Source organism: Drosophila persimilis, unplaced genomic scaffold, assembly GCF_003286085.1.
Source record: "Drosophila persimilis strain 14011-0111.01,24,50 unplaced genomic scaffold, DperRS2 tig00000002-arrow-pilon, whole genome shotgun sequence".
NCBI classification, from domain to species: domain Eukaryota; kingdom Metazoa; phylum Arthropoda; class Insecta; order Diptera; family Drosophilidae; genus Drosophila; species Drosophila persimilis.
Genome location: NW_020825289.1, coordinates 4,991,183 through 5,016,145, shown reverse-complemented (window position 1 = coordinate 5,016,145; position 24,963 = coordinate 4,991,183). Strand labels below are relative to the sequence as shown.

At 49.7% G+C, this 24,963-nt stretch overlaps 6 protein-coding genes across 7 annotated transcripts; 4 read left to right on the top strand and 2 right to left on the bottom strand.

The window, feature by feature from the left end:
- Positions 1 to 267: 267 nt before the first annotated feature.
- On the bottom strand, positions 268 to 2,956 carry LOC6591074 (nose resistant to fluoxetine protein 6). 2 transcript variants are annotated; one of them, XM_002015676.2, is made up of 9 exons: positions 2,698 to 2,956; positions 2,266 to 2,638; positions 2,122 to 2,195; positions 1,856 to 2,061; positions 1,672 to 1,784; positions 1,393 to 1,609; positions 1,156 to 1,337; positions 624 to 1,095; positions 268 to 571 (listed from the first exon to the last, which is right to left on the bottom strand). In XM_002015676.2, exons 1-9 carry the CDS (start codon positions 2,888 to 2,890, stop codon positions 377 to 379), a joined length of 2,025 nt encoding a protein of 674 aa, XP_002015712.2. In that variant the 5' UTR covers positions 2,891 to 2,956; the 3' UTR covers positions 268 to 376. The 2 variants fall into 2 exon arrangements, with proteins under 2 accessions (XP_002015712.2, XP_026841883.1); XM_026986082.1 differs by lacking the exon at positions 268 to 571 and having other exon boundaries at positions 1,028 to 1,090.
- Positions 2,957 to 8,777: 5,821 nt separating this feature from the next.
- Positions 8,778 to 10,244, top strand: LOC6591073 (venom serine protease). Its single transcript, XM_002015675.2, has 4 exons — positions 8,778 to 9,364; positions 9,430 to 9,528; positions 9,590 to 9,755; positions 9,819 to 10,244. The coding sequence occupies exons 1-4, from the start codon at positions 8,809 to 8,811 to the stop codon at positions 10,204 to 10,206; spliced, it is 1,209 nt and encodes a 402-aa protein (XP_002015711.1). The 5' UTR covers positions 8,778 to 8,808; the 3' UTR covers positions 10,207 to 10,244.
- Positions 10,245 to 10,393: 149 nt separating this feature from the next.
- On the top strand, positions 10,394 to 11,772 carry LOC6591072 (venom serine protease). Its single transcript, XM_026984960.1, has 4 exons — positions 10,394 to 10,621; positions 10,674 to 11,110; positions 11,168 to 11,332; positions 11,397 to 11,772. The coding sequence occupies exons 1-4, from the start codon at positions 10,403 to 10,405 to the stop codon at positions 11,770 to 11,772; spliced, it is 1,197 nt and encodes a 398-aa protein (XP_026840761.1). The 5' UTR covers positions 10,394 to 10,402.
- Positions 11,773 to 12,675: 903 nt separating this feature from the next.
- On the top strand, positions 12,676 to 14,057 carry LOC6591071. The gene is made up of 2 exons (XM_002015673.2): positions 12,676 to 13,643; positions 13,722 to 14,057. Exon 1 carries the CDS (start codon positions 12,740 to 12,742, stop codon positions 13,475 to 13,477), a length of 738 nt encoding a protein of 245 aa, XP_002015709.1. The 5' UTR covers positions 12,676 to 12,739; the 3' UTR covers positions 13,478 to 13,643; positions 13,722 to 14,057.
- On the top strand, positions 13,755 to 14,021 carry LOC6591070. The gene has a single exon (XM_002015672.2). It carries the CDS (start codon positions 13,755 to 13,757, stop codon positions 14,019 to 14,021), a length of 267 nt encoding a protein of 88 aa, XP_002015708.2.
- Positions 14,058 to 17,469: 3,412 nt separating the features above from the next.
- Positions 17,470 to 19,300, bottom strand: LOC6591086 (plasma kallikrein). Its single transcript, XM_026987052.1, has 3 exons — positions 19,070 to 19,300; positions 18,302 to 18,989; positions 17,470 to 18,215 (listed from the first exon to the last, which is right to left on the bottom strand). Exons 1-3 carry the CDS (start codon positions 19,298 to 19,300, stop codon positions 17,554 to 17,556), a joined length of 1,581 nt encoding a protein of 526 aa, XP_026842853.1. The 3' UTR covers positions 17,470 to 17,553.
- Positions 19,301 to 24,963: the final 5,663 nt, after the last annotated feature.

The following is a 24,963-nucleotide window of genomic DNA, read 5'->3' as shown; positions in this document are numbered from 1 at the left end:
ATTGAAAATGTATTTAAATATGCAGCCCAGCCGTTTTATCAGCAGTGCAATAATTTACAAATTATCAACAGTTGCAGCCGCACGGTGGCATAGCCCCCGCTGCTCATTTTCAGTAATTTTCAATAAATGCAGCGACTATCAACTGTCTGCCATCGTCGGAAGGGAGCAGAGGAGGTGGGGAGTTGGAGCCTGCCACAGACCACAAGGCGTGGGAATTATTTTAATTTTAATTGGCTTATTTTATGTTTCAATTAAATGCGTACTCTGCGAGTATAACGGAGACTTGTATTTGCACTAAAGTTTAAGATTAAAACTACTATAATTCATAGCCAATGAATACTCTTAAGAGAGAGAGCCTGTAAAGCCCTGCTAGATCCTAGACGCTTTGCTTAGGTTCTGTTTCGCTCGGAGACTCCACAGGAGGCTCGGCTTGAGCTTCGACTGGCTTCGCAGTGGGTTTTCGGGGGGGCAGGATGAAGGCCTCAAAGCCAGCCATCGGCACCTCGATCATAATGTAGAACGCATAGGAGAGCAGCAGGGTGAAGCCAAAGGTCGACCAGAAGGAGAGCATCTGAGGAGCATCGGATTAGTCACAGAGCGGGGAGTGGCGGGGACTCACTTACCATATCGAAGTTGGTGAAATGCAAGGGCGTACGGATTCGTCGATGGCTGACCTCGCCGATGAACACGTGCCAGATGTAGGCCGAGTAGGAAAGCCTCGACAACGGCTGCCAGAGGGGGGAGGAGAGGAAGCTGTTGGCCAGTCCACCATGGCCCTGCATGCAGGCAAAGACCACCCAGCAGAGGGCCAGGGGCCAGCCCATGCGGGTCAGGGTGTAGAACACGGCCTGCGTCAGAACCGATGGCGAGGGTTCCAGCAGCTTGGCGTAGGGGTACATGGCAAAGATCGAGGCAAAGATCGTGGCCAGACAGAGCAGCCAGCCGGCCCACACGACGAGGCGGCTGAGCTGGAACTGTTTTCCGCGGTTCAGGTGCACAAAGTAGCCGAACAGGAAGCCGATCAGCCACGGTGCCGCATGGGTGTGTGATGGAAAGTAGAGCTTCCGCTGTTTCTCCCCGGTCGGGTCACCTTTTCTAATCGCGAAGGGACATGAGCACGGGAGGAAAGAGTATATCTCTCAGGGGGAAACTTACTTGAAGATCACTTGGTACTTGTTGGTCAGAATGGTGGCGAAGAGGCACGACGAGAGCAGCAGCATCAGCAGCAGAATGCCCGCAGCCCCCTTCTTGCCCCACCTGTAGAGAGCGATCAGCAGAAACGGGGCGACGAGATACAGCTGCATGTCCACGGCCAGATACCAACTATGGGGAATGCACTGAAATAGTGCAAGGGTCAGAGGGTGTGTCGACGGGCGCCACAATGTCACCCACAATCTCCTTGGTGGCGTAGTTCTGCAAATAGAGGATGGTCCAGAACCAGGTGCGCTCGCACACGGAATAGTCCCCAAAGTTGACTTCCTCGGACAGGGGTCCGTCGCCCAGGAGGGGGAGCAGCTTCATCGACACGAGAATGACGGCCGCCACCATCGGTGTGAGGCGCAAGTACCGGTGCAGGTACATCAGCGGCACGTTGATCCTGCCCTTGGTTCTGCCAAATCAGAGGAAAACTTAGACCGGCCTCGACGAGACGGATTAGACGGCGGGACTCACTTCTCCAGAAAGCGCAGGGAGACCACGACTATCAGCAGCCCGCTGAGGAAGAAGAACGTGTCCACGGAGAACGGGGCGTATATGATGAAGCTGGAGAAGGCCTGCTGCACCCACTGCAAGAAGTTCGAATGGGTTGGAAAGGGTGTGACCGCCCAGATGGCATTTCTATGGCAGCGGTACCTACTCTAAGCAGATCACTTTCGTTGATACTGGGCGATATCAGGGCATAGATGTATTCGTGGCCAAATATCACCCATATGAGCGACAGGCAGCGTATGCCATTGAGGCAGTGGATGACGTTGGGACTCGACTTGGGGTCCACGATGGCAAAGAGACTCCGGGAACTGACTCGAGCGGAGAACGTACTGACCAGACGGGGCGGTGGCGTTTCTGCCGGAGAAGGGAAAAACATTAGCCGGGCTGGGACAGAGTCCGGCCCTTCTCACTCACTCTTATCTCCGCACAGGAGGTAGTCGTAGACAGTGCAGATAATCGTCGCAGAAGCCAGAACTGATAGCAGAACACTGGCGTGAAAAGGGTGAACAGCCTGGATAGTCGCGGCCAACTGATTTCAGCTAACATTTCAGTACATACATGGTCACAATGGTGAGGCTGTCAAGTGATGGGGTCTCGCCTGTCCGGCAGGTCGCCTCGTCTATGGCAAACTTCTCCTTGGCATCGCTGACACCGAGCAGCCGCTGAAGAAGCTGCCCCAAAAACGTCTCCATGAGCGCGGCGGAGCAGGAGGACGGGAAGCACACAGCGGTCCTCATGTTGGTGGCCTTCAAGAAGTCCATGTCGAAGCCAAGCCACTTGGCAATAGGCAGCTCCAGGAGGCAGTACTTCCCCTGAATGCTGTGCGCCTCGCTCACGGCCTTGTGCACCCTGGTGCACTCGTCGTAGTTGCCCATATCGATGATATTCCCCTTCAGATAGCCAGCCGGTATGGTTCCCCACGAATCAATCACTATGAACAGTCACACATTGCCGAGCGTTTTGCAGAATTAGTTAAAAAATACCACTTACTGTTGAGGGCCCACAGCCGTCCCGTCGTCAGGTTCTGCATAAACTGGGCCATGTCTGACAGGCACACCAGGTCCTGCTGACTGGGCAGCCGGCCCTCGAGCAGCTCTGAGTCCGCCTCCGAAATGTTCCGGAAATGCCGAAAGAACTCCGTGCCCAAGGAACGCAGATCCATGAGCCGCTCGTAGTCCACCATGCTGAATCTATCCTGCTCCCCCAAGCCCACCTCCCAATCAATAAAGTGCGGCTCGGCTCTGGCTAGCGACAGCCAACTGAGCAGCAACGTAGCTAGAACACCTTTCATCTTGGCCCACTACCGGTGTTTAATCGAAAACTGCTTCCCGATCCGATGGGGAAACCTATTTATACCTACCTGTAAGGCCCAATCATCAAATTCGATTTCGTTGAATGGACGTTATCTGTGCGGTACTTGTAGATTACTAGTTACTATGAAATGATTAACTTACAGGAGAACACCATCTGTATTCCAGCCAGTGTCAATGTTTCTGATAACCAAACAAAAAACAAACAAAAAATACCCTTCAAGCGGCGAAGTTGAAATACCCTTGCGGATCGATCGATCCCGTGGACTGGGATAAATCTTGCAACAGCCCTAAAGTCGCTCACATCGGACAGGCGATCGCCTCGACCGACCTGACTTGATCGGCCAAGGGTGTAGATAGCATACATTTCGACCGAACTGCCTGTCCATCGCAATCACCGCCACACTTCCCAGAAGGCCGCTTCGATTGAAAGTCAAAAATACACATTCGGGTACTTAGCAGGCAATTACGCATCAGATAACGTATTTGTGGCTAATAAGCGATTAATATGATTAGTGGAAGTTTGTTTTTTTTCTTATCATTGCAGTCTAGGGTCTATATGTACATACTATTAAATACATTTATTTATGCCTCGATTCGGGTCTTAATTTCCATTTCAAACAATCAAAATGGGACTTCATTAGGTGCATATGCTCTACAGGGTATCGGTGTTATTGGCCCTGCAATAATTTACAAATAATCAACAGTGGCACAGGTCTATCCAAACGGGGCACGGAGGTGGGGCCTACCATAATGCGTGGCAATAATTTTCATTTTAATTGGCTGCTATTCTATATTTCAATTAACGGCGGGAGGGACAAAACCAAAAACCAAAAACCAAAAGCATGCGGAAAAGGTGCGAAAATCTGGATAATAAGTTGTGTGTGTGTGTGTGTGTGCAGCTCTCATTAGTGCCACATGGACACACACCCACACACACACAGGGAGTCGATTGTTGGTTTGCATGCGGTCGCATGGGGCGTATGAATAATATGTACAAACATTTCCTGATTCTGCGGTGAGTGGATACTGCTGGTTTAAAGCGAAGAATTTTACTAAATTAATTTTGGAAAACTGCCCAGAGTTTTTTCCTATCTCTTTTAAAGGGATTCCACTGCTTCCCTTGTGCTTAACCGAAGCCCAGGCTGGTACCTGCTCGTCCTTCGTTGTCCTTTGTCAACATGTTCACCAAACAAACTCGAGGTAACACTCCTCCTCCCCACGACCAGAGCAACCTTTGAACTGCCCATAAATGTCGGGAACACAGCAACAATCGCTTAATTCATAATTAAATTAATTGTTGTAATTACTTCATTAGCGTGTGCTTTCAGCCCCGCTCCTCTGAGCCTTCATTAGTGGCAATTCCCGCACCATTACGAGGGACTGTTCCATTGTTATGTCCTATGTAAATGGCGGCCAAAAAGCGACACCAGAATTACACAATTAGGCGACATTAACATTTGATGCGTTATGTTTACAGTTTCATTTAACTGTTTGCTTCTTCCATCCCTTTATTCGCTTTCCACCCTTCCTGGAGCTGGCCCTCTCCTGGGGGGGACACTATCTGCTTATAGCCCGGCACGCAGGTCGTAAGCCTTTGTAATCGATTGTTGGCTAATAGAAAAGTTCTTTGGGGCGACATTATGGGTATTTTTATATCATTTTTCCTTTCTAGGTTAATGAATGTCGTAAAGTGGTTGAGTAATGGCTGCGATGGTCTCATTTAATTATGTGGAATTATAAGGAGTCTATTCGGGCCGGCAGTTTAAATTAATAACTAATAGTTTTTCCCAAAAGTTCGTCAAGAATCCAGTGGAATCTTCAATGATATTGGCCATTATCGCTCCACTAATACTTCTTTAAATATAAAAACCTATAAACTCAGTCCTCTCTTTAGGGAATTCATAAAATTTTTGCATTTCAGAGTAGGTTTAGTGATTCTAATCGCATACTAAACTGATATCAAATCCAATTAAAGTCGCTTTAGATTTGGTCAATCTTCGCCGCCTCCCCCAGCATTCCGCGCCACTCCGTTTCGCTCTGCCCAGCATTCATCAAACATTCACAAACATGGAGCATTCAATTAAAATTTTGGTGAACATATTAACTAAAACATCAATCGAGAGAAACTCGTTCCCCGATCCCCATCCCAAACCTCAAACCAGTCTCCCAGCCATCCGCTCGCTCTGCGCCCCAGCCAGCCACTCAATCCACGGGCAAAACTCAGGCGAAAGAGCACCAAAGAGAACGGGCGCCGCTTAAGAGAGAGCTCGCTGTGGAAAAATAAAAACTGTGCCGCGAGAGAGACAGACGCAGAGAGGGAGAGGGAGATGGAGATGGAGAGCGATAGAGAGAGCGATGCTGTGGGTGGATTTTTCTTTTTTCCCCAAGTATTTTCTTTCTGTTGCTTTTGCCGCACGATTCGTAAACAAATTCTGTGATTGGTTGGCGCCAGTCATTCCCTCTCTCTGGCCGAGTGCCTGTGTGTCTCTGTGTGTGTCACGTGTGTCTGTGTTTCTGTGTGTAGTTTTTGCCCCACGTTTTCCTCTTATTAACGCGTTTTTGTGATTGGGTTTGGGTGCTGCCAGGCAGCGCAGTCAGCGCAGTTTTTTCTTCTTTATGCGTGTGTGTGTGTGTATGTGTGTGTGCGCTTGTGTGTGAGGAAAATTGCCTATGCGCCACCCCAAACTACTATGCGAAATGAGTGTAATGAGCGACCGAGAGAGCCGGCTCTGGGGCTGGCTGGCTCTCTCCGTCTCCCTCGCACGTTACACATACGCCGCGTTATCTATGTATGAAATAGCTCCCCTCTCCCGCCGCGTGCCATAGTTTTCCTCTTGTTGCTTTTTCTAACTGCATTGCCGTTGGCCGCTGCTGCTGCTGTTGCTGCCTCTGTCGCTGCCTCTGTCGCTGCCGCTGCTGTGGCTCTGTTAATGTTTTTTACGTGTTTATGTTAATCGGCGACGCTGGCAGCGTTGCAGCTGTGCAGCGGCAGAGCCTGTGCTTAGATGACGCCTCCCACAGCCCGACCCGACCACCCATCGCTGTACATACGCCGTATGTACAGAGTGCGTTGTGTTTTTTATGCATTTACTGGGCGCACGTTTTTTGTTTGTTTTGTGGATTGCCTTCCGTTTAGTTTTTTCTCCTCCTTTTTTTTACGGCCGCAAATGAAAAACTGTTCACGGCGCATGCTAGAGTGTTGGATAGTTGGAAGAAAACCCCATTTTTAATTGCAATTTTTCATTAATTAAAATTTGCTTAGTTTGCATTTGAAAAGGTTTTCTACAAAAAAAAAAACGGAAATTTGTATGGATTTATTGTGATTGAAGGTGCAGCAAATTGAATGTGTTTCCGCTTACGTCTGTACCGTATGAAAGAGGCCGATAGAAATGTCAAGAGTGATGGAAAATGGAGAGGGGGAGAGAGATAGAGAGAGACAGTCTCTGATGGCTGCAATTACTGTTCATCGTTGGGATGAAAGGGAAAATATTTTCCACATTTCATTGGCAATAAAATTTGAGAGGAAAGTCAAAACAGTTTGTTATTTGTAAACGTAAGAATTGCACACTTTTTCGTACCTCATATGTATATTAATACCTCAGAAATATGACCAAAAACCCCACTTTTTCTATAGATACGTAGACAAACATACATACATATACATATGTACGTAGAGTCCATCTGTAATCAAACACGATTAAAGCCTATACAACATGCATGCCCTGGCCTCCAACCATTGCAGGGCCTTCGCTATATCTCCTTTGTTTCCATCCGCTTTTCTGTCGGAGTTTCAGTTTCCCCACGTTTTTTCCATAGCCGTAGTTTCTATACAAAGCGTGTTGCCCACTAATTTGTGTGTGTTGCACGCTGGCCGTGCCTAGTTCCTCTTGCCAGCTAACGGCAATTAATGATATGGCCACAGAGTCACAGCCGCATCAAATGACACGGCCTGGGAAAATGCATTCACACACACACACAGACATATTTATATATGTAAGTGCAGACGAAAAGAACGACACAGAGCCACATAGAGAGATAGAAGCATAAAACCCAAACCCCCAACCCCCAACCCCCACCCCCAAGCCCAGCTGTAACCCAAAACCAAACCCAATCACACGCCCAGTCCGGCTCTCGACAGCCAACCAATGCATGAAAACGCATTTTCCTCAACGAAAAGTCAAAAAGTGCGTAGCACAGCCCACCCACCAATACATGCGCGCAGGCACACACATACTATCAGAGATGTGGCAGAGGAAATGCGATTGGTGGAAAGCCAAAAGGACCAGCAAAAAACTCTAACACATAAACGCGCTGCCGGGCAGGGTACGGGGGAACCGCAACAATACAAAAGTCAAATTAGTGCAAATGAAAATGCATGGCAAAAAAATTCAAAAAACAACAAGAAAAACAAATGGGAAAGCTCTTCAAATGGAGCAACAAAAATTGTGTGTGACACTAAAAAATATAGACATGGCCAGGCTATGTACAGCAGAGGCAGTGGGGATGGAGGGTCAATGGGGGGGGGGACAACAAAAGAGTGGATAAAAATGCTGCCATATTATAATTACATGGCTCCGAGCGCGGCAGAGACCGAAACTGCTGCATGCTTTTAGGCGCTGATTTTTCTATGCGCGTGCATGTGTGTGCGTATGTAAAGTCAATTTTTGATAGACACTTTGCCCGATATTCATCAACATTTACCCGCACCCTTTCAGCCCTTTCATAATTGCTTTACTATCCCCCCAATAATGCATTTTTTTCGACCAAAATTTAAAGCCTTTTCATTGTATTTTTAAGACATTTTTTGTAAGTTTTTCCACGAGATCCGAAGGAGATTTACATGCGGGTATTGTGTGTGTACAAAGTTAATGAAAGACCAACAAACCTTTTTGGAGTGGAAAACTGGCATTTCCTTTGTTTCAAACAAATATATTTGCACAAATATGAGAGTAACAAACGCAAAAATAATCCCATAAAATGACAGCTTTAAATAAAGATTGATAACAAATCTCCATCTGCAAACAAGAACTGATGAAAATGTACCACAAATGTATGAATTTAAGAGATACAACTTTGCTGTTTATTTGCTTCTTTTTTTAACCCCCAAACAAAAGGTATTGTAAAGATAAAAGATGGTGCTATTGATGCCATACAATATAAAGAATTTAATGTAAAATACGCACGGGGAAAGTACAAGCGGTAGCTGATTTCTTGGATCTGGTTTATCTTTCGCTTATCGCGTATTTGCCCACTCGTGGAGTGGCAAACAATCGAGGCAGGAAAGTGAATCCGACGGAACAGATCTCCGTATGTTATCGTCGCTGTTTGCCTCTTAATTAGAACTCATTATTCAACAAGCCGTTTATTTGCCTACGACTTTTGCTTATCGCCAGCAGCGCAGCTGGTGGATCTGGTGCTGGAAGCTAAAGCCTGGAACATGACAGACTAGACAGCAATGACCCACAGTAAGTGCAGTGCCGCTTATCTGGCAAATTGAGTAATGCCAGGGCAGCTATTGGCCAAGTTCAAAGATGGATAGGCTGTGCATTGGCCAAGGTCAGCGGAGGGGGGGCCGGTGCCGCCTAACATTGTATTTAAACAACTGCATAATGGGGCGAACGAGGCGTATACTTGATGTCAACTTCCAACTGTTTTATCAACTGTTGGAGCGTGGCCTTTTCTTTCTTTTTTTAATTAACTTTGGCACTGTCTCTGGCATTAGTTGTGGGTGGCATTATCGGGCTGGCCCAGTTGAGTTTTGGCTTCGAAACCGTAAGGTCTGGCCAAAATGTTTGGCCGCAGTTTAATCATCACAGAGGTCTGGCTCTTGGCCCTGGCTCCCGTCGCTCTGGCCTACTTCGAGGGCTGCGATAATACGTACAACCTGAGTCCGGGCACGACCTACGTGGAGTCCCCCTACTATCCCGGCAGCTATCCGGCGGGCACGTCCTGTCGCTACCGGTTCGTGGCACCCGTGGACTATTCCGTGCAGGTGCAGTGCACCATTAGCCTGCCCCAGAGCAGTGGCCAGTGCAGCACGGACAACTTCTGGCTGGACCCCGAGGGAGACCTGTTGATGCGCGGGGCCGAGAACTTCTGCGGCAGCGGCACCTTCGCCCGGGAGTCGCTCTTCACCGAACTGGTCTTCGCCTACATCTCGACGGGACAGCAGGGGGGCAGCTTCAAGTGCACCCTCACCACCAGCCGGCAGAACTGCAACTGCGGCTGGTCGGTCAACTCCCGCATTGCCAATGGCCAGCAGGCCGCGGACAACGAGTTTCCCAGCATGGTGGCCCTCAAGGACGTGACCAGCAATCAGCCCTCCTTCTGCGGCGGCACCATAGGTGAGTGGGGGAGTCTGAGAACAGGTGGTGTGACCTTTTAACCCGCAATTGGAATATCCTGCTAGTGGCCCATCGCTACATCCTTACCGCCGCCCATTGCACGCTGCAGATCAAGCAGGCCACCAACATTGTGGCTATTGCCGGAACCAACAATCTACAGAACCGTAAGAGCTTCGATATCGAAAGCAAGGGGCTGACTGAACCCATTAATTTCTTCCGACACAGCTTCTAATTCGAGGTACTACCAGCAGTACGCCATACAGCAGATGATCCGCCATGAACAGTACGAGGACGAGCCCGATGTGAAGAACGACATTGCGGTTCTGATAACGGCCCAGAACATCCTCTGGTCCCGTGGCGTGGGTCCCATCTGCCTGCCGCCGGTTGGCACGTGAGTACCCAGAGTCCCCCCTGAGAGAGCCCTCCTTCGTTCTAAATCGATATCTTTGAGCAGCACACAGACGTTTTCGTATCAAACTGTCGACGTGATTGGCTGGGGCACGCTCTTCTTTGCCGGGCCCACATCCGCCACCATGCAGAAGATCAACCTGATGGTGGTGAACAACCAGGACTGCCAGACGGAGTACAACGACGTGGCTGAAATCTATCCCAGCCAGATGTGCACCTACGACTACTCGGGCAACGCCCGCGACTCCTGCCAGTACGACTCGGGGGGCCCCGTCATCCTGCGCTCCTCCAAGCAGTTCCTCCTCGGCATCATCAGCTTCGGCAAGAGCTGTGCCGCCAACGCGTACCCCATGGGGGTCAACACCCGGATTACGTCCCACATCAGCTGGATACGCCAGAAGATTGGCAACACCAATTGTGTGGTCAGCCTTTAAGAATAAATGTGCGACTTGCCCCAAAAACCCCCCTTCAAGATCATGTAAATAGTAGCCTTGACTTCAATCTGTAGCCAATATTTGTGTTTCTCTTTGAAACAAGTGAAATATTCACTCTTATCTGTTGGAGGCAGTCCTATATAAAGGTTTTCTGTGGGCGCTTCAGATTTATAGCAGCATCTGCTTCCTTTCCATCATGTTCTGCCTGAGATTTCTCAGTTTTCTTGTGGCTATCGCCTTCAGTGCAGTGTCCGGCCAGCAGCAATGCACCAGGCATTACAATTTGCTGTCGAATCAGGCGATCAACATAACCAGCCTCAACTTTCCGGGGGCCCTGCCGAGTGGCAGCAGTTGCAGGTTCCGCCTGAAGGCTCCCAGCAATCATGTGATCCAGTTGAGCTGTCGCTACGAAGTGGTAAGTCTTGGATGCGTTGCAAGTTCTACCCCCGACTCATTCCCCCTGCCAGTATCCCGATACGTGCGGCTCGGAGTTCCTGTTTGTCTCCCGCGACGGGGACCTGCAGTTCCGCGATGGCGAGCGCTACTGCCGCATGGGCCAGATCTCGCGGAGCTCCAACTTCCAGACGCTGGCCCTGGCCTACTACTCGAGCAGCGCCCAGAGCCGCCAGAGAGCGCGGCTCAGCTGCCAGGCCGTGGCCCGTCCGGCGGCCTGCGACTGCGGCTGGTCCTACCCCAATCGTGTTGCCAACGGCGTGGAGACGGCAAAGCACGAGTATCCCTCGATGGTGGGCCTCAGGGACCTGGCCTCCACTCTGCCCATCTTCTGTGGCGGGACGATCGTGAGCGATCGCTTCATTGTGACAGCTGCCCACTGCACGGTCCGTCAGCCGGTGGCCAGTCGTCTGCTGGCGCTCGTGGGAGAGCACGATCTCAGCACGGGTGAGTGGTCCATTAGGGAGTAGTCGGTGCAACCCCCTAAGCCCCTCTCTTGTGCAGCGAGCGAGTCGATCTATGCTGCCCAGCACCGAATCCTCAGCATCATCAATCATCCGGCGTACACGGTCACCTCCTCCGGAGATCTCAATGACATTGCTCTGCTGCAGACGGCCACAGCCATGGAATGGTCGAGGGGTGTGGCTCCGATTTGTCTGCCCGTCCGACAGTCGTAAGTGGCGCAAATGTATTGTGCTTCCAGGCTCTGAAATCTGCTTCCATCCACTCCCCCACAGCGACAGCGCGTTCAGCTATCAGAACGTGGACATCACCGGCTGGGGGACCCTGGGATTTGCCGCCGCCAAGTCAAATACCCTCCAGAAGGCCACGCTGCTGACTCTGGAGAACTCGGTGTGTCGCCAGCAGTACAATTCGAGCATCTCGGCCAGCCAGCTGTGCACGTACGACTCGAGCGGACGGGGCCAGGACTCCTGCCAGTACGACTCCGGCGGCCCGGTTATCCTGCGCCAGCGCGAACGCATGTATTTGCTGGGCGTGATCAGCTACGGACGGGCCTGTGGACAGCCCTACGGCATCGGTGTCAACACTCGCATCACCTCCTACCTCAACTGGATGTGGCGCTATGTGGGCGGAGCGGTCTGTGTGCGTTAAGGATGTGCAGCATTGATTGCTTGTGTATCTAAAACTATGCATATATGTAGTCCTTAGCAATTCCTTAGTCGTACGGCTGGGCGCCTCCTTGGCCTCGGGCTGCCAACGTTGTCATCGCCGTTGTCTTGAGTTTGCCAAAGTGTTGACAAAGGCCTTAATTTGCATTTAAATTAAAAAGCAGTGACATGTCTTTGCCTACATTTAAACAACGTGCAGTACAGCCCCCAATCACACCCCGCTGGCCCCAAAATACAACACCGTCAGGCATGGTTCTCTCTCCGCAATAAACTTTTATCCAATACCCTATCTCAATCTACGTTGTTCTACTTGCCGGCCAGAGAGTAGTCCCTATTCGGCCAGACGACGGTGTTGCCCATCTAATACTGTTTTCCATTTATTGTAAAATGGCAGACCGCATTCATAATTGTTGTTGTAATTGTGTACTAACTCAATTTGCAGACTCGCTCTCATCTCAAATTGCTTAAAATATAGTCAAAGGCCCCCAGCCGTGGCCCCACTCGAACACTGATGAAAAATTAATAAATCTGTGGAAATCATGCGTCGAAGACTGTTCTGTGTGTTTCTATTTTTATTCTTGCTTTGTTTGTCCGAACTGAATTGCTTTTGGCAATAAATAAATCATGATATTTATTTCCACAGACTTACCTTATTTTCCACGTCATCTGTTCGTCATGTGTCAGGCAAAAGGAAATGGAAAGCAGTCCATGACAAAGGCAGCATTTGAGTATGTTTCGAAGGACTGTCTGGGAGTGTGTATTTCTCACAGTTTCCAAATTGCTGTCTTCGCAAGCACTACGAAAATTTTTTGTTCGATCTTTTTTTCTTCTAAATTTCTAAAAAGAAAATTTTTTCAAATTCTCTCTTGAATTCTTGTTGTTGAAACAAATTTTTGACGAAATTTCACAAAAGTGTTTTTTGGCTCGAAGCAAAGTGCAAAATTCCCGAAATGCCGGCTCGCGTGAAACAGTTCTCATCGATGTGCACTTCGATGAAGCCGGTCCTCACTCTGTGCCTGCGCTCGTACAGTGGCTACTCGCCGTTGCACAATGCGGCGATTAATCGGGCGATGATGAATTTCGGCTGCGGCAGCCGGCAGTGGCCCGAGAGGGAGGACTGGTTCGCTGCCAGGCAGTTAATGCTGCAGAACCAGATCCAGAACCAGAACCAGAACCGCTACTGGAGCCACAGCAGTGGCAGACAAGGACTGGACCAGACCAGGAGCCGGCGACGTCGATCCCAGGATCTGAGCGCGCACACCATTGGCGATCTGGACACCGAAGTCGCAGCTCACAAGCGGGAGCAGCACAGGCAGGCCTCGGACGGGATGGAGTCCACCCCGGAAGATGAGCGGCGATATTACCCGGACCAGGACCGGAAGGCACAGGCCCTGGTGGAGGAGAGCTACGAAATGCAGGCCCCCTATGACGATCAGCGGGTGGGCACCGTCCGCGAGGTCATCTTTCGCCAGCAACAGGACGACAAGGATGACGAGGATGAGCTGGAGCGTAGACGAAACAGCGAGGAGCTCCGGCGACAAGTGTCCGCCCAGCGAAACGAATACAACACACCGCGGGGCGGCGGCATCTCCCGCAAGGTCATTAGTCCCTATCCATCATACACCTCGCACCGCACCCGATGGGCGGAGTTTCGTCATGCTATGATCTACGGGCGAACGGCCTTCTAAGCTCTGGGCATCGGCCCTCTCTTCGATGCCATACTCCTTCGGAAACATTTCGAGCAGACTTTTACCAAATATATAATTAATACGAACGAGTAATTGGTAAACTTTTCAATGGAAATGGAATACTTTTGGAGCATGGGAATCGGTTGCCTTGGAGCCATAATTCAAGGTAAAATATAAACCCATTCACATTCACAGTTACGTTTACACTTCAGGCACGACACATCGAAATTTCCCAAAATTTTAGACAATCCATCATAGATGTTTGATCATGTCCCCAATGTTGGCCAGCCTGTTGGGCAACGGAGCCCTCCATCTGGGCCGCTGCGTGCCCCAGACTCGACACATTGGCACACGGCCAAAGTTCTGTGAGGAGAGCTCCTATAGCCTGCACCCCGAGTACCGTCGCAACACGCCCTTCATATACATGAACAGGGATCGCAGGCGATCCGAGGCTTCGCCGAGTCGTGATTACCGTTATCAAGTGCACTCGGCCCAATACCGCTGGGCGGAGTTCCGGCGCCACATGATCTTCGGTACCTACTAAATTAGCAATAGTTCAATAAAATACTACAAATTGGTATTTCAATTTTGAAAATCTTTCAACAAATGATGTGCAAAGGGGGGTTCTCCTTTTCGTGGCTCGTGTCTTGCGTTTCGGTTCCTTGCCTCAGGGGGGACTCGGTCTCCGGGAAGACTGCCTCCTTACCGCCAGAAATTCTGGCTCTCCATTCCTCTAGGCTTTCACCTCTTCTCTCTCCTAAATTCCATGTCATTCAGTTTATTATTATCGCAAGGGTTCTTGGCCCTTTCTGCTACTTAACACGCCGGTGTGCTCTCCAGAAACTAGCGACAGACGTTTGGCATATTTTCGCATCCTTCCGATCTGAGCCAAGAGCAAAACGAAAACAGAAAAACAAAAACAAATAGAAAAACAAAGGGGAACAAGCAAAGGGCAGCACGAAAAGTGACAGAAGCGAGGGATGCCTGGGGGGGTGGTGGTGGGGATAAAAAGAGGAACTCGAGTGCCCTCAAGTAATATGCTTCATAATTTTTATTGTCAAGCCTTTTTCTTTGGGTGCGGCTGCTGCACTCGACAACAAAAGCTCAAAAGCGCTTGGAAAAAATGTTTGCAACGAAAAAAAGGACTTTATAAAAAGGAAAGGCAGAAAATGAAGTGCTGTCCTGGAGGTGGAGCACAACAAAGCGCAGAGAGCGAGCACGAGTAGCATAAATTTTATAATATAGAAAAAATCAATGGCAGAAAAGCAAGGACTAGCTGGTCGAGGGTCCTGCCGCCACTTCTAGTCTATTGCACTGTCCTACTATCCCGGCTGCAGCCCCAGTCCGTGTCGGGGCTCCTCCTTTCACCGAGTTGCACAATTAACTTGCCACCCCTCCCACGGCCGCATATTCTCGCTCTCAATTGTTGCCAGTTAATTTTGATGTATTTTTTGTGCCGCACATTTGCATTTCTCCGTTTCCATCCACTGCACTTGTCGGCGTAATTAGGCGCCGCCGAGACTACGGCTTTGATGTGCGCTGCTCTTAACTGGGCTAAGTATAGCACCCACACCCACCGAAAGCCTTTTTAATTGTTTAATTATGTTTTGCGCTGCGCTCTCAAGGGCCTCCAACATGACAGCTGCAAGTGGGGCAAGCGGTGGCCAGATGGCGGGCAACTCGAGACTAAAGTGCATGCAGAGAGAAATTTTTGTATAGAAAACAAGTCAAGGAAGATCTGACAGATCTTTCGATGTTTTCCTACGCCCCTTTCCCAAGAAAAACCATTTGCATTTCAGAAACCTTTATTTTGAAACGGCGCAGTGCCGCCTTACTGCAGAATTTTCTCCAATTTATCCTGTAATTTTGCTCATCCGCGCAGTCCACCGTCGACGTTCCTCAGCTATAGCTCCAGATCGGCAAAGTCCTCGTCCTTGAAGAGAATCTTCTGCTGGGCACGACGCCCCCCTTTGGGGTCATCTGCCCTGGCGCTATTTCGCTTCTGCTTGCCCCTGAACGTGGACAGACAGTATCGACCGTCTAGCAGGCAGCGGTAGGGCTTGAAGTTGGGCTTCCAATCGTCGATGATCTGAAGGATCACTGTGTCCGGCACCGGCCGCACTGCCGTAGCCTCCATCATCCGCAATTTCAGATAGCTTTTGATCATCGTGAGGGGGGGGCGTGCCGGCATGCCCGTAGACTTGGCTCTAAAGCAGTGGGTGTAGGCGAGGGTCTTGGAAGTCTGGAGAAGCTTTCCCAGAGCTGAGTTTCCTAAGCCGCGACAGATGGACATTATGCGTTTTGATGTCTGTTTTTTAATCGAAATATGTATGAATGTAGGAACTTATGATTTTGAGGGATACGAACACATCACCAAAGTGATACTTTTGTGATTTTTGTCATGTTAGTGATTTAAGAGATGCGAAGGGATTTCATTGGCCTACTGGTATCGCCATAATCCCGACAAACAAAAACACCCAAAAACGATGCTAATTTCTGACCACGAAACGAATTTTGTTTTGAGGGTAAACCGGCCTGTTCCCAGAAACGTTTTCCATCACATTTCTGTCTCCATTGCCCTTCCGAATAGTTTTTGGGGGAAATAGTGTTTTTTGGAACATCACTGATTTTGTTATTGTGGTGCAGCCATTTTGTATTTTGGCTGCTGGGGGCTTTGTGAGCGACGACGATTTGGCGGCTTTTGTGCGACGCGTGGTTTTATGTATGTAACTGGCCCCAATCCCTAGTCCCCCAAAATCCTTTTGCCACCTCGTTCTGACCCGTTCTCCGCCCCCCGCCCAAAACGTCAATTGCACGAGCCAGCACGTCGATATTTTTGCCAATTTTTTCGACGGCCTCTTGCAAATTGCTTTTTGAGCTTGTTAGAGTTTTTCGGCGCACACACACACACACACACACACACACGCGTGCTAATGAATGGTCAAAGTCTAGGCGGATGCTGCAGTTGCAGCTGCCCCAAAACGAGAACTAAACGCAAATGTTTAGGCGTGCATTACGACTGCAACAGGAGCCGCCATTTTTGTAATCAAATGCAAAGGAAATTGCTGTGCAAAAAACCCAAAAAAAGGATGGAAATGCAGAAGGGTTTTCGCATTCGTTTTCTTATTACAGGGGATAACCGATGCAGTGGATTTTTCTATGGAAACTTCAGATCTTCGAAAGTTCGTCTTTGGGGCAAAGAGCTTTTCCTGAATTCAAAATTTCACTGTATCTGTACTTGCTTCCGCCCGCCTGCTGTTAGTGGCTGCTGCTTTTCAATTAGTGCCACCAGCCCCCCAAGACCCGTGCAACACTTGATGCCGCCCGCAGACTGCAGTTGACGTTGGCTTGTTCTGCTCGCGTTTCACGTGAATTGAACAACAGGCTTACAAGGCATTCCAGGCCCAGACACAGACATGCACCGCGCACCAAAACTACAAAAGCAAACACACAGAGGAGCAACAACAGTCAATACATTCCAAAACAAAAAGGGGAAAACGCAGGCGAGCAGCATTGAAAAAGTGCAACGGCAAACAGAGAGCGACTCGCTCCTCTTCTAAAAATGGAATAAAAAGATGCCCCAAACCACATAGACATAGACATCCGGCAGGCTAGCCAGGCTAGCTGGCAGACGATTCGCGTTGCCTTTAAGCCTAAAAGCGGGCTTCATCTGTTATGCGAATCGTTTAATTATTTATCTGAAAGGAAGCTACTGAAAAGAGTTTGTATTGACAGTACTGGGCCGGGTGGGGGGTTGCTGCCACAAACCCCCACACCGTTAATTAGTTGACATTTGCTCTTAATTGCATTGCCTGCCCCAGCCAGGTGGCATAGAGCTCCAGTGGAGCGTTCCGATTGCCATGCATCATTGATAGATGAATGGCGATGCTGGCGACGAGCGCGACGAACGCGTTCAGGCAAAGCGACAAACTTGACACCCACTTAGGGGTTAACGCGGCACGACAGGGCAAAAACGGGGCAAGAGTCGAGCGGGGCGGGGCAGTGGGTTCTGTGCTCAGTCTTTCATGGGTTTCTAGCCGAAGGGGCGTTTATTTCCGATCCGATCTCCTTTAGCCTTATCCCCTACTCGTACAATAGGCCACCTCGGGACTCTTCGATCTTATCCACTTGATGTAGGAGGCCACTCGCGTGTTGACCGATGGCTGGTTGGTGGCGCAGGCATGGCCGAAGCTCACAATTCCGACGGCCATCAGGCGGCCATTGATCCGCTCGTACAAAGCCCCGCCAGAGTCGTACTGGCACGTGTCGCGCCCGGGCGTATACGTGCAGAACGTGTGCGGCGGGACCCCGGACGAGGTGAGAGTCTCCCGGCACTGCTGGCCGCTGATCACGTCCAGGGTGGTCTTCAGCAGGCGATGGGTCTGGGGCCCGCCGTATGAGGTGGTGCCCCAGCCGGCGGCGATGACCTTGTTGCCCGGTAACGGCAGCTTTTTGCCGCCCGCCACCGGCTGCAGCGGCAGACAGGCCGGTCCCACATTCTGGCTCCAGGCAATGGGCAGACGGGTCCGCAGCAGAGCTATATCGTTCCTCAGCTGCCCGTTGGTCTGGCTGAACTGCTCGTGCACGATGAGGGTCTCCAGGTCGTAGCGACGGGTGAAGAACGTCTCGTAGATGCTGGACAGATCGTGCTCGCCCACCACCACGCGCAGCAGGGCAGCGCTGCCCGTCTCTGGGCCAAGAAAGCAATGGGCCGCCGACAGCAAGTAGCGATGATGAACTGGAACAGAGGGGATCGAGAGGATCGAGAGGAGAGCCACTTGGTGGGGGGGGGGGGGGGGGGGGGGGGGGTCTTCTACTACTCACTGATTGCTGCTCCGCAAAAGACCTTTCCCTGCTTCTTCGTCAGCACGCCAGCCATCGGGGGAAACTCGTGCAGGACGGCCTCCTCGTTGGTGGGACTGGCTATCCTGGGCGACCGACTCCAGCCGCAGTTGCACGTGGGCACAAGGGCCTCCACGAGGCAGGAGAAACGCCCGCCACCGAGGCCACCGGCCAAGGGGGGCGGATAACTTGACACAATCTTGGCACGTTTTGCGGAAGTCTTTGAGGTGCGATTTGGCAAGAGGCGGAGGTAAACTGTGGCCGGCGTGTGGCGAGCATCGTTGTTGGACTCTGGTTCGTCGTAGAGCAAGGAGGCCATGTAGGCCAGGGCATCGCTGACGCCTACATCCTGCAGTACGTTCAACACCTCGTTGCCAAGGTCCTCATCCTCCTCCTCCTCCTCCTCCGCCCCCTCCTCTTCCTCCTCCTCAGCTTGCGGCGACTCTGTAGTGGTTGTTGTTGTTGCTGGCACCGGAAGCTTATCCTTAAGCTTTACGGCTGGCGGGGGCTTGGCCGTTCCGTGAGAAATGTAGGAAATCACGGCACGATTGAGAAAACTTTTGCGCTCGAATTTTCCGCTGCCACAAAAGTATTCGGAACTTGTTAACACCTCATCGCCCTCGGAATTGAAATGAAACGCCTCCGTTCGACACTGGAGGTCCGTGGACAGCTGTGTGCGGGAATCAACAAGGTAAGAAAATTTCCAGGAATTTGTGTCTCTCTCTCTCGCTCTCCACCCCCCACCCTTACCGTTTGCAGTTGCAGTTCGCACTTGAATTGCAGCACCTGATCCCTGGGAGCCTCCACCGAGTAGCGGCAGGAAGTGCCGACCGGATACAGGCCAGGATAATAGGGAGAGTTGATGAGCAGCTTCTGGCCCATTGACAGCGTCACCTGGTGATTGCACTCCTCGAAGAGTGCCACAGCGGAGTGGAACAGCAACAGTAACAGCAACAGCAACAGCGCCAGCAGTCGGCACATGATCACGAACGCGGCCACGTCCAGAGCAGCACTGAGCGTGCCCCGGCAGAGGCAGCCTCTTAAGAATGCCCCCGGACACAGCACCTTTGTTGTGGCCGTCACGCGATCAGCCTACATTTACAGACATGTCTCTTGAGAGACCTATCTCTCAACACCTCAACACCTCGACATCTCAAGCGACAATCGACAACCGACAACCCACGCCCTGTTCCTGCTTTAAATATGAGTTAATTATGGTCTTGAAGAAATCTTCAAATGTGTGGCCGAAAAAGAAAATAAACCAGACGGCACACGAGGGTCTTTTGCGGCTAATTGAAAGAAAGTGCAAGTGTGTCAATCCAAAACCCGTTTTGAAGTCTGTGGAACACTTTGAAAATTGTGGATGGAAGTGACAGCATAAATAGCACACATTTGCCCCCCGTTTGGGGTAGGTAAGGGTCGGCTTTGAGGGATCTCATTTACTTGAAACTCTTCCCCCAATTTTATTTAAGCCTTTGATAATTACTTTATTTTCATTGGCTCGTTAGAGCGAAGGCCCCGTATTCCCCGGGAACTCTTTTGGCCAATCCCCACCCCCACCCACTGCTCATTTTTTAGACCATTTGCAGAGCTGCTTAATTGGATGTGCTGCATGTGGGAGAGAGGACGAGCGCACACGGGAACTACTCGTGGAAGCACAAACAAAAAAGGAGCCACGCCACAGACAAGTTTGTCGCCCATTTTGTAAAATAAATATATTGAAAAAAAGGAAAAGGGAAAAGGGAGGGGATGATGGACGGCGCCGCGTTTGTCAGAGGCACAGAGACAAACGCTTAATGCTAATATTATTTTCTTGCTTAACAAGCGACGAGCTACACGTGGGGCACATCAGGTTGCGGCAGCATCGCCGTCCCCGAATGGCAGAGGGATCGGTCCTGTCGCACTGGCCGGTGGTGGCCGGACGCCAGCATGTGACTTATTTGCACAAACCATAAAAAATTTAACTTTATTTCGCCATTTTTAATTTCCTACTCCGCGGATCGCGACGTGGCCGGGCGCATTCGGCGTAAACAGTCAACGTTGGACAATAACTACAAAACCGGACCCGGAGACCGACGCCAGAGTCCCGGGGCTCTCCTTCCCCCGTTCCCCCATTCCTCCTCCATGCATAAGCCAGGAGAACAATGCTGGACACAAAAAAAATGTTTGGCCAGAGCTCCTGTTCCTGCTGCGGCTGCTCCTGCTCCTGCTCCTGCTCCTACTCCCACTCCCACTCCTGCTGTTGATGCCGCCTTCTATTTTTTTTTGCCCGTTTTGCCGCAGAGCGAGCGGGAAAAAACAAACAGCAAATAATTCAAAGTGGATACAACTAAAGCAAAGTCAAAGCTAATATACGAAAATGTAATAAAAATTAAAAAGAAATAAAAGCGAATTAAAATGAATTTCGAAGGAAAAGCAAAGACCTTCTGGCGCATAAATGAAAAAAACAGTGGACCAGAGTCACATGGCAAGGATTGGGACGATGGAGGCGTGAGCTTGGAGCCACATAAAGCGACAGATGTAGGACTTCCCCTCAGCGGCCCCAGGGGATGACACATGAGAGTGGACGGTGTGGTGGTCCTTCGAAGGGGAGGAGGACAGATAACGTACACGGTAGTATGTGTGGTAGATTTATGCTTCTAATAAAAATAGAAATAGAATTAAATTTTTCTTGTGTACACATTGTTATGCCATTTTAAAATTTAATAATTATAAGAATTTGGAATATAAGATAAAAATGTCGCAGAGGCGACATCTACAGGGCACAACAGGAGCTAAAGTAGTTTCGACATCTTACATAAAATATATGTATATAACGTGTAGTATTTGACGCCATCTAGACTACGTAGCGTCTTCTAGACTACGTAGCGCCACTGTGTATTCCGATGTCAAATTGTTGTAAGAAACGTGTAGAAGACGATGCAAGAAAATTAACGGCTTTTTAAACTTGAAAATTGGTATTAAACCCGCTGGTGGTTTGGCGAAGCTGGGATGTGTCCCTTTCCCCCCACTAAAGGCAATGGTCAAGGCGAAGCCAATGGGCTTCCTGCAAGATTGCCTGGAGGAGGGAAAACAGAAACACCTCTACTTTCAGGCGCTGGGAGCCCGAAGCAAGCCGTGTCCTCCAGTGTCCTCCAGGCTGGCTATTCCGAGGTGCCCCGACCGGACAGACCATTATACTGCCATGGAAGCTACTCCTCTACGCTTTGAACCATATTGAAACTGAGACTTGCATAAGCCAAAAAAAAGGCTAACATTTAATTGGCGACTTCAAAGTCCTTGGTTCCTACTTCAGCGATTGACTGACAGGCACTCACTTCCTCTTCCCATGCGCCTTGACCAGCACAATTAATTAACAATAGATTGTATTGGCCACATGGTCCAACTAACCCACAGGAAGTGCCGTGGACGGGATGGACAATAGCACTGGGTAGGAGGGACCGAACTGAGAGGAGGAGTTCGTTCTTCCGGAAGGAAAACCAAGCTAGAGTTGCGGGCACTTCAAATTAATAAAAGGAATGAACTGCGAATAACAATGAAAACGAAGATGGGAATGGGAATGGGAATGGGAAAGGGACTCCCTATGTGGGAACGCCAAGGAGAGAAGAGGAAAGGTCAGTCAATGGAACGAACGTCCTGGGGAGAGAGATGTGTGCAAGTGCATGTTCGCTGTTCTTGGCTGCGTGAGGTCCTTTCCCACAGGTGTTTATCCCGAAATTGAGTCTGGTCTGTGATTTCCGAACATTTCCACTGACCAGCACTTTGATGAGCACCGCTCGGTGCAAATCTAATTAACGCTCACAGGCTCGCAGGCTCGCCGGCCGCAGGACGATAGTAGTGAGGGCCCGAATCGATCCATCATTGAATGTGTAGATTTGTTTGCTTACGTTGCGATTCGTTGCGACTACGGAGCTGCAGAGCTCACAGGACTCCCTCGCTGGGCTACCTGTTTGAGGCTCCGTCGACGCTGGCAATCCGAGTCCTTGGGAAACGCACTCCATAAGTGTGCGCGTATCAAATTACCATTTCATTCCATTATCCTTTTTCTTCCCAGAGTGCCCTGAGTAGAGTCCGTCCTTTGCTTAATTGCTCGACTAATGTGTGGACTCGGGACCGGTGGAATGCAAATGAAGTTTGAACGGTTCTTTAAGGCCTTCCATGAGGGCGTTCTGATTTATGGGACATCGTACATGCTCCGTCGGTACTCCCAATGGATTCCACATGTTCCCTGGCCACCCACTCTAGTGCACGCATCCTGAGGCATCACTCTTAATCCTGACTGATCCCCGGGCTAAATACCTGTTAACCTGTTTTGCTGAACAAACAAACATTGTTGCCGATGCTCTCCGGCGAACAATGAAATCTTTGAATCTTTCGCCCTGCCACAACAAACGAGATTTTCTCAGCACCTCCTTGGACCCAGAGCCCAGACCCAGATCTCGTTCGGTTAACGATCTTATCGATGCGAGGGTGGGCCCACATCAAATTGGTTACTGCTTGAGGACGCGGTTCCCACAGGCCTCTCGGCAGTGTGTGTTTGCCCCTGGCCCATATTTTGCAATTTAGATTTCTATTTATTGTCTGGCCGAGATCCTTCTGCGTGCTCTTCTTCTTTTGCTGTTTTCAGCCTTTTCAGCCAGTTCCGCACACCGGAAGGAAGTGCATGAAATTTGTGTGAAATGTCTCAAACAGGAAATTAGCAAAAATCGCAAAACATGTGAATTTCATGCGAATTTATATTAATATTATAGGAATGAAGGATGGACAATGATGAAGTTGAAGGAACTAACATTTATTTAAGATAGTCAGGGGCAAATTGTAGCAAATTTCTTTAGAGGCGATTATAATATATTATAAATATATTATAAATCCTTTAGAAATTCGTTGAGAATTTGGTTTTTTGTAATACATATATTTTAGTGTTACTTTCAGCTCTCAACTACATAGTGATTCCATCCAGCTTTCCCTTTCGCCTTTCTTTAAATCACCATCAGTCACTCCTTCACCATCTTCATGGCTGGGTTTCTTCCTTTCTCTGCCGCCCACAATTTTCACTCCTTCCATTAAATTCACACCAGACAAAGGGAGGGATAAGCGAATTCCCATCAGAGGGATTTACTCGCAAGCCCCAGACACCTTCGACAGATTCCCATAGCAAACAAATTTGACTTTTGCATACCTGTATGCTGTACCCCAGCATAACACAAGGAGCCACCACCACTACCACCACCACCACCAACACCAGGACCTGTTACCCCTCAGTGCATTCATTTCTCACGACCAGCAACGGTAACACTCCAACGCACACACAAAAGGACAGTCCTGTGAACCCTGTGAAACAGGTTGATCTGAGAACGGCAATGGATGGGAATGGGAATGAACCACAATGAGGATGAGAGTGGGAACCAGGACGATGACATGTCCTGAAGTGGGCGCTTCGTTTTCGGTTTTATTGATTCAGTTCGTTGATCATAATAAACGATTAGTGTAGCAGCCCAGAGCCCAAATGATCCTTGCTGATCTGATCCCTTTCCCATTTTTTGCTGAGAAATTCCTCTATTTTTTATTGTTTCCTTCCATAGAGAGGGATGGCTGGGAGCTGGGAAAATTAGTTTAACGGGTCTGCCCAGGGATACTTTTTGGGCTGGATTTACAATTATCGAAAATTTATGAATCCCTATTTGTTGCTTGTTTTGATAAGAAATTTTGTCAGCTTATCGGCTGGATAAGGGAATTCACCCTGGGTCTACAAATTCTTGTTCCCGAGAAAAGAGAGGCGACACCTTTCCAGAGAAACCTCCGACGGCAGTCCAGCCAGAGCCCAGGACAAGCTTGCATAACATTGCGCCTCCATCCTGTGCCTGGATAACCGGACAAAGCCTTTCACAGACGCCATAAAAGACGCAATAGACTTTCCTGGAACCAGAATTGACTTCTCTAATCGTCGGCAAACGTTTTTTACGCAAATCTAAGGAACTTTTTTACCCAAAACTAAAAAAATCTCTTGCAAGAAACGTGCAAACGGGTCCTTGGAATTCCTGGAAGTCCGGGGGAAGCGAAGCCCTTTCCTCATCGAACCGACCATGCAAAAGCCGCTAATCGTCGTGCTAATGGCTGAAGGATTGCAAGGATAGCCCAGCATTATCCTTGCCACCCGTCGCCTTTATTGTGACCAAAGCAAATAATCACCCATTGCTCAATTGTCGAATGCTCAACGGTCTTTACGAGCCTCTCATAAAGTTATCCTTTCTTGCATCCTTCTGGGTTCCATCCCAGCCAACTCTGCGCATCCTTTCTAGCCCGTCCATCCGCTTCAGCAGTCCCGGCCGAACCGCCTTACACGGAACTCCTCGCCCAGTGGAAATTTGCCAAATCATAAAACGTAACCTTGCCTCGAGGCCATTTCCACGGCTCGGTGCGAGTGGGAGTATCTGTGTGAGCAGTTGATGGTGTGCACTATAAAGCAATTACCGCTCCCATCAAGGTCGGGACATTCGCTGGCATTTGACTTGGCCGAGCATTTGGTGGTAAGTACTCAGAGGCATTAATGAGGAAACCAAAGACTGGACCCGGAAGAACAACAGCCCAAGGACTGTCTGCAATTCACCCAGTTTCAGTTCTTAAAAAAATGGCCCAAAAAAGCA